A 14,444-nucleotide genomic window follows, 5' to 3' on the forward strand; every position below is an offset into this window, starting at 1 on the left:
AGATCTTTAGATTTGCCCTCCATTTGAACTGTAAAGTTAGGTGTACAAATGAACTGGATATTAAGCAAGAAAAGGTGTGTAGTAGTATTTAAAGGAATAAATGTTACTATTTAGTTAGGCCAGTGTCTTCGTCTACTGCAAAGAATTTGGTATTAATGGGAATTGTGTTAAACTTTGGACTATCTATAGTGAGATCAAGTCCAACGCATTGCTTGTATCCTTGGACAAGACACTTTACTTGCGTTTGCCTCTTTCCACCCAGGTGTACTGTACAAATGTGTGCCTGCTAAGGTCAAGACACAACTTCATTATGGGAGTATATGTTTCTGTGATATTCATATATTATTTGTTGACCTTACGTCTTTGATCCAAAAATGACTGGGTAATAATATATACAGCGCTTCGAGGTTTCACAACATTAGGTGCTTTATAAATCTAGGATATTATTTAATGGACGATTATAAAAGTAGCAGTCCATGGATTCTGTTGCTGTATTGTATGATGTCTTACGGACTTGTGGAAGAACACCATTGAGGTGAACAAGTGTTACCGTGATTAAATAAAGTTTTTTATATTGAAGCAATGCAAAAAAAAGATGCTTTTTAAAAAACTTACAATAATTTTAAAGATATATAAATTGTATGATTATCTATAATATAAAGACAAAGTTTCTTTTATTGCATGTTGGACTTTCAGACTTTACATATCACTCATTTCCCCACTGTACGATTCATTGACATTAGTTACAATATTATTGTATTTTGACTTTTGACCTATTGTAGATGTGACCTCAAATAGGCGCTGAAATTCAACAACACTATCTAGTTATGTACTCTGTGATCAAATTATTGTGTTTTAAACAATTTTTCATAATTGTTTTTGACAAGTTAATTTACCTGTAATGAATTCCCATTGTTTTCTTCAGAAAGACCTGTTGGTCAGAAATTTCAAAGAATGGCTGCGCCATCTAAATTTAGCTCTGTACATGCATGCGGTCAGTATTGCGTCTTACCTGTCAAAAGTTACACTTTCACTGTTTTATAATTAAAACTTAATTGATATATTCCACCTTGTAATCTGCCATTGTAGGAGTTATGGTTGCTGGAGTGTAAATGGCCACAGTTCTGGACTATTATTAATAACAGTGTAACTTCTATTATGGGACACCTTCGGGATCCAACAGATTGTTCACAGAATAGAGGTGTCTCCTGAATAAGGGTGTCCCCTGAATAGGTATGTCCCCTGAATAGGTTTGTTTCCTAAATAGGTGTGTCCACTGATTAGATGTGTGCCCTGATTAGATGTGTGCCATGAATAGGTGTGTCCCCTGAATAGGTGTGTCCCTTGAATAGGTGTGTTTCCTGAATAGATGTGTCACCTAAATATGGATTGGCAAGTGCAAGTCATTATTCTCTTTTCCTGACTTAATAGGGGTCGTGGTTGTCTCGAAGGAGGGATTTTGTAGTTAAATTCCATCATTGACCTTCCCTCTCTCATCATCATTGTCATCTTTAGACCTTTAATTCTCATCGTCAGCATCATGTTCATCACTGACCTCCATCATCATTGTCATTCAATTCAATTCAATTCAATTCAAAGTAACATTTATTTTCTTCAAATAAACAGTATACAAAATTGTGTAAAGAAAGGTAATATGAATGAAGAAGGCATGTTCAAAAAAGCAAAAAGCTTGTGGCAGACATGCCCAAACAAAGACAAGATTTAAACAACACGGAAAATAAATAAATTAACATAACTAAAAAAATAATTTAGGTATAAATTAAGAATTCATTCGTCTTCTTGTTACTCATCATAATAATTATTATCATAAAATGTAATATAATAAAAATTAATACTTGGATGTGAAATATCTTTTAAGTTTAAATGAAAAGCTTTTCTTAGATACAGCATCTTTAATATTTGAAGGTAGTTTGTTCCATAGTTTAGGTCCACTAAATCTTATGTTATATTGAAATGACCTCTGAGCTCCTTAAGGATGGTCTTAAAGATGACATCACCAATTCCACCATTTCTACTATTCATCATACATGTGTTGAAAGACTTCACCTGCTATTTAGGTCTTGAAAACATAATTTATAAAATTGAAAGATTGGGTCGTGTTTAGGGTCATCTTATAACCGCATTTGAACTTGTTCTTTCATACTTTCACTTTCTGTCAATTCAGTATTTTGAGTGAAATCTAGGCATACTCATGTCATTATTCGTAATTTTGCCCAGATTTTTCATTCATTTTCATCTGCAGTGTTGTTCTACCAAAAGTTTAGTCTATTTTGTGCCTAGTTTACCTGGATAAACCGACAATAGCCTATTCTCCTCAAAGAGCAAGAAAGAATGTGAAATATTTATTGAAAACCAGTCTCCACAAAGTGGTGTAGTTCATTGGCCATTTTCATAATTTTAAACAAATTAGGGCGCAAGAAAATGGCAACCTTTCACCAGTTTTGCGTGAGCTTAGTTGACTCTACACAGGAAGCAAATGTTGGGTTAAAAAATTATCATTGGAAACAAAACCACATTGAAATCTTCCATACATTGTATGACATTTTTCCTCTGGTATTACTTACAGAAAAACGTGAGATTACTAAAGAATTTACCACAGATCAGTGGGAAAGCCACTTCGCGTTTTGACCGTTAAATCGTGTAAAATCGACTTACTTCCGCATTGACGATTTTGAAGCGCCACCTATCGTTGAAAACTGAAACCACGATTTTTCGTCGCCTAGCAAATAAGTGCTGTTTTATTTTAAGCTCTCATGAATATTTAAGAACCGCCCAACATTACCTATTATGGTAAAAGCATTTCCTAATAAGTATAATTGGATAACCAATCGGTTTCCTTTAAAGAAACCGAAGCTAATACAATACATTCGGCGACTGAAGTCGGGACTCGTGAAATTTATAAATGTGGTACGATTTGACTACTGTTTTGTTGTCCATTTTCTGAATAGTCGGAGGTGCGTCCCAACAAATTAAAAAAATTATAATCAATTGTTTTATCAAGAATAATATTAGTTTAATCGAGTATGATATATTTCTATCCTGTTCAAAATTTGTTTTTCGAAAGGTAGGTACATTTTCTAGCTGTGAACGTGGTTCCGGCAACGCGAGACACGTGTGTCAGTATAGGCGATAGCGAGACGTGTGTTGTACTGTGTTGATGCTGATTTTATAGTCGTTAAGTTGTACTGATTACGAGTATCATTGGTCCTGGCCGGCCTAGCCTGGTGATCTGATCCCCACCAAAAATACTTTTTTTCAATCAGTATTAATATTATTATTTTATTTTTCATTTATTATTTGATTTATTAGTCTCAATAGATGCCTAGCTAGGCTACTAGTAGGCCTAGATTTATATAAATAATAATAGTAAATACTGTAATTTAAATAATATAATAAAATACAGCCCCCATTTTACTTTTTAGGCCATCATATAATAATTATATATACAACCAGACATTAATATTTTTATTTAATAAAATTTATTATTTTTTCTGACACTTTCAGGAATCGTTGATGATGCAGAGTTCTTTGTCTTTGTGACTTCAAATTGAGAGTGAAGTGAATAAAAAGATGACACCGGTACCTACCGACATTGTCATAGTTACCCAAACTATAATTTAATAATTTAAAACAAAATGTTGAATTACAAATACAAATATATGTATGTTGCAGAGGATTTAGATGAATTACAATACAAATGTTTTATGTTGAATGCAAACCTACTACACTATACTCTGTAAATTATGTTATTATTGTCATGTGGTAGACCTTAAAAATTAAATATTTATTGTATGTTAGGCCTATATTATATTTTATTAATACTGTATTACTATTAGTTTGTATTATACAGTACTAGTTTGTACATGTTTTTACCAAAAAAAATGAATAAATAATTTGTTATTCAATCTAATTGCTTGTTTGTTCATCAATAACAAAACAATTGTAAGCAAGTATATAACAGTTCTTGTTAGCCGGTTATTTCAGGTCATATTATTAATATTAGCTAGGCTCGACGCGCCCGATCACAACGTCACTAAGTGACTTTCCGCCCCTGGAACAATCGCTCGCTAAATAGGGCTAGGCCTCGGACTCGTATAAAAGCTATTATAATAGTTATGATAAATATTCCTCAAATAAAATGTATATTGTGATAAATAAACAAGTAATAATATACGTTGTATTGGAATGTATTTATTTATATGAATTCTTATACGCGGACAATTATAAACATCGCGTATATCGTTCGCTATAAATAAATTCATAAATACGATGACGATGTGTTTACAAAATGGCGGTTTCGCTAGTTTTCGATGGAACAAATAGAGGTACCTTTAGTTTGAATAGTCGGAGCTGCATCCCAACCACCGAATTTTGTATCTTAATATCGTATTCTGTAGATTATTAATTTTTCTAACAGGGATTTTAAATTCAGGACTGTTCAATTTTTCTAAATATTTTATTTTAACGCTTTTCTAGGGTACAATTTCGGAAAATAGACATTGGTTGATTTTGCCGTTAAATTACAGATTATCGTTTTGTTCAAATACATTTAATTTTACATGACAATATATTAAAACCATTTATGAATTTATTTCACTAACAATATTTTTCCGATAATCAGCTAAATTTACAAATATTGTGTTTTTCCAACACCCTAAAATTTAGCAATTTTGAACTAAATTAGAAAAGTAGGGCGCCCTCTCCAAGTCGAAATTTGACACGATTTGTCGACTGGCTTTCCCACTGAGATGTAACATGTTGCAGTGTCATCTATTATAATTTATATATTGTGAAATAAAGACATAATACAGATCTGTATTGGTAGTCATAAATTGTAAAATTCCACATTTTACAGTGAAACTTTTGATTCACACAGTGGATTTTGGTTTCTTGTGAATTTGTACTTTTGATCTTTAGTTTTTGTTGTCTTGGTTCATTCATTTTACCATGTGAATATAGGTAACTTTTGGATTTTGTTTCCAAACCTATTTGTATGAGAAATGATGGACCGATAACGTCTACTGCTACGCAGCACCTCAAATACATTATACATGGGATGAATCTTTCAATATAGAATGTATTTTCTTAATCAAGTGCTTTTCAAAAACGGATTCAAAATCGACATTTTCTCTTATTTCAGAAAAATGAAAACTCAAAATGTGACGCAAATACTTTGTACTTTTTTTATGAAGTTATTTTTAGTAAACAAAGTTGAGAGTTTCAACAATAACTCCAATTTTTTCTGAAATTGTTGCTTACCCACACACAGTTTTTATGATCTTGTACTGTTATATTATATTGTAGATTTAAATTTATTAATATTTCAATTTTGTTGTGTTTCTCTTTAAATCAATCATTTTTATTATAAATATCATATAACCCTCTACATATTTATGTATGTATTTGATTCTGTTTATACGATTTTATTTTGGACAAGAGTGCACTATACAACAGTAATGAAAACGTATCCTTTTCCACTAGTATTGAGTTCACACTGTTGATTGATGGCAGCTAAGATTTATACATGGTTTCACATTGTTTACTTTGGTATTTTGACTTTAGAAATATGCAAGTGATTTATGTTGTAAGAATATTGAATTGTAAATCATAAATGATGATGATCCTCTATTAGTGATATCTGTGCAGTGTGCATCATGTGTTTTGTAAGAGTTTAAAGCTGTTTTCACATCATTCCCAGGTTTTGGCCGATGCCCTGAGAAAAATATCGTGGAAAATGGATTCAGTTGTAAATTCGTACGATTTGAATCTATACCTGATTTGGGCTCCAAATTCATAGCAATAGATCAAGAAGCCATTTATTTTCTGAAATCGTACGATTTTTTTTCTTTCGTCCAATCAGCAGTAAGCATGAATTACCTCACATTAAATGACCATGAATGAGCTTAGCTGTCCAATCCTCAAATTAGAAAATAGTATTTGGCTTTATGCATACTGTTACGTAGCTTCTTACCAGGATAAACAGATAATAGACTATTCCCCTCAGAGAGTAGGATAAACTTGAAAATCAGAAAATGTTGGTTTGTGTAATATAGTTAGTAGCCTAAAGCTAGAGTTGAACCCAGTGTTCTAGGATTATAAAACCATTATGACAACTACCAAAATATGTGCCAGAAAACCTTGATATTGAACTACGACCTCGAGAAAACAGACTCTACATTAGGCCAAAAAAAATAAATAACCGGTCTCTGGTCAGACCTGATTTTCAGAAATGATGCGGCGATGCGGTTTTTTTTTTTTTTTTTTTTTTTTACAGATGGTACAGAAAAGGTAAGGGTTAGGGCTTTTTAGTTAATTTAGTATGCTAAAAATCAATATGCGAGGCGAATTGTCTGTAGTGGAGCATTTTTAAATGATTCAACTTCAACTACTACTTTACTTAAAGTCATATATGTTTTAATATACATTCATTTAAAACTGACAAGTAGACATTTTATAATAAAGATATCTTCTGTGATGTATGATCATACTGTAAGTATATATAGAAAATTAAAACTACCAGCAATGATTCATTTAGTCAATGTATACATTATATTGTGACTGGAATAAAGATGTGTGTTAATCTATTTATTGTTTGTCTAACTTTCTTTTTCTTTTAACAATGGTCTGCTTATTTGGAATTGCTTTGCAAGTGTGACATATTGGGTAAATGTTTTGAACTTGGGGTCCAGTCAGTAAATCATCTCCCGATGCACAATGACAGCAAACTGCTGCAAACACCCCAGAAGAATAGTAGGTAACCTCAACTGGCTGAACACATTGCAAATCTTTCCTGATGAATACTATCTTCAAAATGGACTCTTCCTCAGGCTCTAAATTATCTGGCACAAAGTCTGCAAGATCTGTTCCACAAGTGTAGTCTAGTTGACTTAGAGCTGCTTCCAACTGATCTAGCTGCTCCTTTTTTAGCTTTCGTGCTGCATGCATGACTCTTGGTTTACTGCACTCTTGACAAGAAACAGTTTTTTTCACACGTGCCGATGTCTGTGCCGATGGATTAAATGGTAATCCATGGCCTGTCTTTTTACCTTCTTTGAGTGACGGGCGGTCACATTCAGTTGTTGGAGTTCCATAGATCTCTGTAAACCCCTTGTAGTGTATTCCATCAGCTGCCATGATAGGATCAGGCAGAAAGTGAAGGTCTTTAAATACACTTTCTGTGAGCCTTGGGGGTTTGTGGAAACCACATTCAGGATCCGAACATTTGAGAACACAAAAACTGTAGTGTCTTAGTTGGCAGTGCTTTTCAAAAAAGTTTTTAAGACTATCAGATTTTTTCAGGTCCTTCATGGTAGCATTTTGAGGCAACTGTGCATCGATTTTGAGGACATGGTTGTGATGGCCATCCATATCATCTGTTGTGGCAGGTGTAAATGATCTAAATGGAACACCCTTTAACTTTAATTGCCTGAATAATGATGATATTAGGCAGATGGTGTCTTGAAGGCCATCAGACAGTGAACCTTTGAGAGCTGGATGGGTTGTAGCAGCTGAACGGATGTCTGCAACACTATTGCATTTAGCAAGCAAAGCCTCCATCTCTGGTGAAAGTTTTTGGCGCATAACTCCTACAGCTTGCAAGGCTAAATTCAAAATTGACATGATACGCTCACATGGATTTTTCCAAGAATGGCCTGGAGGAGTTCGTGCTGCAATGACTGCATCAAAATCACCTTCAAGAAAAGCTGAAATGAGTGATAGTTGTACAGAGAGATAATTTACTCGGTGGTCAGGACCGCCATCTGAATACAAAAACAACACTTCCTTCAATGGTTTTTCGCCTTCTTTGAGCATACTCATAAGCTCAGTGGCATGGCGTAAGGGCGAAGAAGACTGAAATACTGAATCCTTCAAGGCAGTGTAGACTTGACCTTGGTAAAAACTTCCCTCTATAGTCTCAGGGATGTCAAGTCGAAGGGCTACACTTGGTGTTAAAGTTTGCTTTGTAAAATCATGATCAGACACTTCGAAAGACTGATTTAGGCCTATCAAAACCTTCTTCCCCCTCTCAACGGCAGCGACTGGGTGTCCTGGCTCACCTACTTTTATTTTGTGTTTATCGTCAACACACAGCATTTCTGAGTGATCTCGCAGCTTAACAGCCATCTCCTTTTGATATCTAAAAATAGCAGATGCATAATGAGTGTCTTGATGTTCTTTGCGCAATTGCCTTTGCTGTATCATGAATTTAATTTTGAGGCGTCCTGTGTACTGCAGTGATGCCTTTGATGTTGGGTTTTTTGGCCAGAACTGTAAGCGAAGCCACTGTGGTGATGGTATGGGTACTTCTGGAGGACACACCTTTGAAACACATTCAAGTAAATTTGGAACAGACATGGCTGTTGCCAAGTATGTTACAGTTCCATGTCGTCTCTCCTGTACTGCAGTTTCTACAACATTCTCCATATATTTTTCAACTTCATTCCAAAAGGGCTCATACTTGGATGGTCTACCTGGATTGTGTTCCCTGAGGTCAGTTACATGTCTGGATCACCAAGCTGAAGAAACTGTTTAACTCGTTTGTCTAAAGCAGCAGTATCTGTATCATGTGCAGATGTCCAATCACCCGTGAGCCTCTTATACATTTCCCGAAGATAATATGGTTTGACTTATATTTTTTTTTTTTTTTTTTTATATTTCGGTATCTTTATTCATCAAATAAGTATATACATAAAACAATTCATGGCAGTATAAACTGAATTGCGAACTGAGTAGTTAAATACATTATACAAAATATACAGAATTAAACAAAATGAGCAAAATGAAGATTAATACAATAGTTAAGTTACGGTACATAGTCAATTAATTAGTAGAAAAATATCTTTAAAAATATATAATGTTTAAATGTATAAAAATAAATAAATATAGTTTTCATTTTCATTCTTTTTCGTTCATTCATTTAGTAATTTAACCATTGATGGTATAGGGGAGCATTGGAATCGTTTAGTTCTACATTTATATTCTTTGTATTTAAGTGATTTTCGCATATTCATGTTATGTGTTTTATTGTTTAGTGGGAACCATTCACTAAATCTATTGTTTTGTACACATTTGTGAGCAAAATTGGCACAAAGCAGGTCACGGCGGTCTGACAAACGTTCAAAGCCTAACTCAGTCAGGGCCGCATCGTATGATGTATAGTTCTCATACCCTATTATACACCTACAAGCCCTTTTCTGGACGCGTTCAATCAGGTTGGATTGTGCGTGGGTTATACCAAAATGCCAAACTGGGGCGGCGTATTCTAAAACGGGTCTGATGTAGACCTTAAATACAATGGACAGCTCTTCCTTATTGAAACCACTTAGCTTAAGAAGTCTCAACATGAATAGTTTTTGGTTCCCCTTCTTAACTATTTCATTTGTATTGCTCTCCCATCTAAGATTATTATCAATCACGACACCTAGTAATTTGACTTTATCAGCAAGTGGTAACACAGTACCATTAATTGTGAAATTCCGGTCTGGAAGTAAGTGGCGGCCAAAGAAAACTTGGAATATTTGGCATTTGGCGGGGTTTAGTTTCAATTTGTTATCGGACGCCCATTGGGAGAGTATATTGATGGAATTTTGAATTATACTATTCTCCCATGGCTTAATTTTTTCCCCTGTGTGGAAAACACATTTGTGGTGGCCTAATGATCATAGAAGATTGGCTATTTCAAGAGTTTTTTCACTTTTTATTGTCCATTTAATACATTCTTATGAGCCATAATAAAAAAATATATAGCCTAGGCTAGGTTTAAACTTCATAAACAATCAGAGTAAATTGGGATCATAAAGCCTAGCCTAGGCCATCAATGCATGAAATAGGACTAGGCTCACACACATAACGACTAGGCCTGGCCCTGGCCCTAATTCGTTTTTTGTAGTATGTAAATCAATACTGAATGACTAATGAAGTATATGCTAGGCCTATCCTATTTACCTGTTCTAAAATGTTAAACAGCAGTTGAGACTTTGTTTCTAACTCATCATGTCTGAGTCGCTGTATCAAATGCTTATGCTTCCCTGGATTATTGTATCCAGTATATAAATCAAAAATAGCAGGAATTGCACATTGTTGCTGTTCCATTTTAGGACGATGTGGATCAAGCATCCACAAAACATCACACAAGACGCCAACAAAATGTTCTCCGATATTAATGTTTGCTTTTGACCATCCTAGGCCACCGGCTCGTAAGAAAGCAATTATAGAATTATAAAGCTCAAACTTTGCATTTTTTCGTGTTGTGTCACGGCAGCTGGGCAGGCACTTTTCTTTTGCATTGTTCATCAAAAGTTCAAACGCATTCGTTGCCTCAACAGCAGGCGTATTTTCTTGGATAATTTCTAAAACAAATTTAAAATATTTACCAAACTCAAGACAATCGGTAACGTTAACATTGAGAGGTATACTTTGGAAAAATCCGACCGGTGACGATCCGACCATCGCTATGACTTTCGATCTAGGTGTAGTAGGCCTAGCAGTAGCAGAATCAAGATCGTCATCAGTAGTACATTTGGCTATTTCAGATTCGTAAATACTTCCCAAACTTGCCGTGCCATCACATGATATGATGCCAAAAGGTTTAATAATTTTAATGCCACAGACAATCGAAACAGAAATAAGTGGCATTTTATTGTTTTTCTATACTGTAGGCCTAGCCTACTTCAATGTCCATTTCACAAACAGCACTGTAATACGACACGCTGCTCCAGCAGTCTGTCACACATACTCTCACCGACCGGCGCGTCATGTCACCGCGTTCCTAATCCTAGAGAGCATGCATGCAGCAGATATAGCCGGCCGACCCTCCCAATCAAGTCCAGGCTCGTCCGGTCCCCGCCGCCGGGACGATAGACAGTTGTTGCGCGAACGATTGATAAAAGTTTAGAAAATTTCATGGATAGGTGGCGCTGTTGTATGAAAAAAAAAACGTTGACGCGCAAGGTCTAAATCGACGCGCGCGCAGACCAGAGACCGTTTATTTATTTTTTTTGGCCTTATTCTGATACCTTTATTTAACTTTAAGTAAATCAATGTGTCCTGCTTCTGGCATGTGTATAGTACTATCTTTTGATGAAATTATCTAGGCAATCTTGTTCATATTATTGATTTTTTGAATGTCAAATACCTATTATTGTTTAAAAGAACCCAATCCGATTTACTTGTATCCATGAAGGTTACAATTTAAAGCGGAATGATTAATCACTTTGAATACAATAGAAGACTTTGTAAAGGTATTTATTTTGATTTAAAATCAATATTTCTAATTAAAAAATTCTATCTGTATTCATTTATAAATAAACTGTTTTGAATGGTATACCTCAAATATTAAATTAAAAGTACAGAAAATACAGTTTTTATTAAATAAATGTATAGGTAGGTCATTTGGGATGTAGGTTAGTTGATGACTTGATCTTAATTAAGCTAATTTATTCATGGATGCATGTTTCGCATTTTAACTAGTAGTTAGTCATATGACAGCATGACAGTAGAGAAACTGATTTATAACTTAAAGATATCTAGGGTTGCAACATGATGTCGTACGACCCTTGATTGACCTTTTAATCAAGACACAAGTCATATGTCATGTGATGGAAATCTATATTAAATGAATTCACATGTTTTCCTCATCTGCACAGAAGTATTGTCATGGTGATGATATTCCTAAAAGTGTTTTTAATCGATACTATGTTCTGTATTTGATGGGTACAAACTGTCAAAATATTAAATTTATTATATTATATTAATATTTATTTATACCCATGAATATAAATAGGTATTTGATACTAGTATGTGAGTTATATAAAGAATGCCTTATAAAACAAAAAAGGTTTGAAGATTGCTAGTACATGTCTGCTATAATTCTATAAGATACAACTTTACTTCTTCTGGTTAGTAGAGTTCTGCCATTTAATTCTACAAGATACAATTTACTTCTTAGACTGGTTAGTAGAGTTCTGCCATTTAATTCTACAAGATACAATTTACTTCTTAGACTGGTTAGTATAGTTCTGCCATTTAATTCTACAAGATACAATTTACTTCTTCTGGTTAGTAGAGTTCTGCCATTTAATTCTACAAGATACAATTTACTTCTTCTGGTTAGTATAGTTCTGCCATTTAATTCTACAAGATACAATTTATTTCTTCTGGTTAGTAGAGTTCTGCCATTTAATTCTACAAGATACAATTTACTTCTTCTGGTTAGTAGAGTTCTGCCATTTAATTCTACAAGATACAATTTACTTCTTCTGGTTAGTAGAGTTCTGCCATTTAATTCTACAAGATACAATTTACTTCTTCTGGTTAGTATAGTTCTGCCATTTAATTCTACAAGATACAATTTATTTCTTCTGGTTAGTAGAGTTCTGCCATTTAATTCTACAAGATACAATTTACTTCTTCTGGTTAGTAGAGTTCTTCCATTTAATTCTACAAGATACAATTTACTTCTTCTGGTTAGTATCACCATGGTCTTGGTAGGTTGCCTTTTCATTTGACATGATCCATTTTACCAAATTTCTCATGACAAATTGAGAATAACAGTAACATTATGTTTCTTTAAAAAAAAAACTGAACAAAATTTCTCAACATCTTGGATCTAACAATAGACATGGCACTAGATAATGTAAGATGAACCATTTTTGGCAACCTTTACACATCGCATATGAGTAGTTTACAATGAGTTTTTTTAATCAAACTAAATAAAAATGAGGGCACGTAAGCTGCGAAACGTGAACTACATATGACCAGCTTACACCTGCGTCACAGTACGGTACTTTTCAGACTTGTATAGTCCAGTACTATGGTGTTGAAATGTTAGTATGTTGACAGGCATTCAAATAAAGATATTTGTTTTATTATGTTTGATATTTGTTTTGTAAGATACAAGTGATGTACTTTTTAGGTTACTCTCCTTTTTGATAATAGACTTCTAGTATATCTATATTTGTATTTAGTGTTTATCTTTAACCTGAATGTATTTCTAGTACATCTGAGTAATTGTACTTTTTGTTTATTTCTTAATCTTGTTGCATTCATGCAATAGTCTTTCATCAAACCACAAAGTAAATCAAACTTTATTTTTAGACACACCATTAAAAATAGAATATATTATACTTCTAGTACTGTGTTCACACTGCATAGAATGGAGTTGATCTTATCAGAGTTACATCGGCTAAAGCTCTGTCTACACTACTACTAGTTTGACAAAAAAAGTGTGATAGTGAATGAATTCACTTGTGGTTATCCTTGGCAATTTGCCTAAAATGAGAATAAAAAAAAAATAAGGTAGTGACACTTTTTTGTCAAACTGGTTTGATAGTGTAGTGTAGCTTTAAGTGATCATGTGATCAGTTAACTCTTTTACCTCTGTGACGTTCACATTGATATAACTCTGATTGTACCAGAGGTACGTACCACTACATATTCAATGTATGATTTAACTCTCAGAATGTAACATTAGACAAAGACTACCATCATGAGTATATAAGATGTCTAACTGGTGTAGAACAAGCTAAACTGCAAGGTAACTCTGATAGACTACAATTTAACTCCAATAAAATAAGGGTATGTTCAGACGCATGACGTTAAGTTAGTCTGAACATACCCTAAGAGAAAAGAACGTTTAAAACATGGCTTGTATCCTGTTGAATTCATCCTTGAAAGTTGTTTACAGTCTTTCATCACTAAAGTAATTTATTTACTTTTTTTAAAAAACACATTAAAAATAGAATATCTAGAGAATTTGGATATGATTATGTGGTTTGGTATTTTTGAAAACATATATTTGTAGCAATACATTGGTAGGCCTACTTCTTTGTGTTTTTGAATGTGGATCGAGTTTCTACCTATGAACTGTACTTGTTAGTTTATCTCCCATAGGAGATTTTTATTTTAAACAATAAAATCTTGATTTCCATTACTTCTGTCAACAAAATCGCAACATTGTGCAGTTATTTTATCAGTGTAAACACAATGTAATTTAAGCGACACGCAGATTTCTTGGTGTTAACATTGTTAGACATCAAACCTGTGCTCTTTACAAGTCAAAATAGTGCTCTTTTAATATTTGTCTCCGCGTTGGTTTAAAGTTCGTTAACACCTGTCAAATGCTTAGTTTTCGCCATTAAAGTCATTTCAATATTTGTGGAATTTCATATTTTGGTCACATTCAACCTTTTCAGTCGTGTGTCCTTGTTCTTATGTGTTTTATGTTTATATTTTGAACTGAAACAGTTTTGTTTTTATTTCAAATATTCAGATTGGTTTAGTAAAAAATTACAGTTCTCAAAACACTTCAGGCCCCTATATACACACATATTATTTGTACTGTACACCTGTAAATAACACATTATTTGCCCAATGTTACATATAGGTGTGGAACACAGTTTGATTTTAGTAATTGATACGGTTTT

At 33.8% G+C, this 14,444-nt stretch overlaps 2 protein-coding genes across 3 annotated transcripts in view; one reads left to right on the forward strand and one right to left on the reverse strand.

Moving 5' to 3' along the window:
* Window positions 1-14,444, forward strand: part of LOC144842129 (rho GTPase-activating protein 7-like) — a 125,651-nt gene that overhangs the window by 50,162 nt on the left and 61,045 nt on the right. The gene's annotated exons all lie outside the window — the stretch shown is intronic.
* On the reverse strand, window positions 6,583-8,512 carry LOC144842540 (uncharacterized). The gene has a single exon (XM_078698990.1). It carries the CDS (start codon window positions 8,443-8,445, stop codon window positions 6,607-6,609), a length of 1,839 nt encoding a protein of 612 aa, XP_078555116.1. The 5' UTR covers window positions 8,446-8,512; the 3' UTR covers window positions 6,583-6,606.

Source organism: Antedon bifida, chromosome 5 (genome assembly GCF_963402885.1).
Source record: "Antedon bifida chromosome 5, ecAntBifi1.1, whole genome shotgun sequence".
In the NCBI taxonomy this organism is placed as follows: Eukaryota; Metazoa; Echinodermata; class Crinoidea; order Comatulida; family Antedonidae; genus Antedon; species Antedon bifida.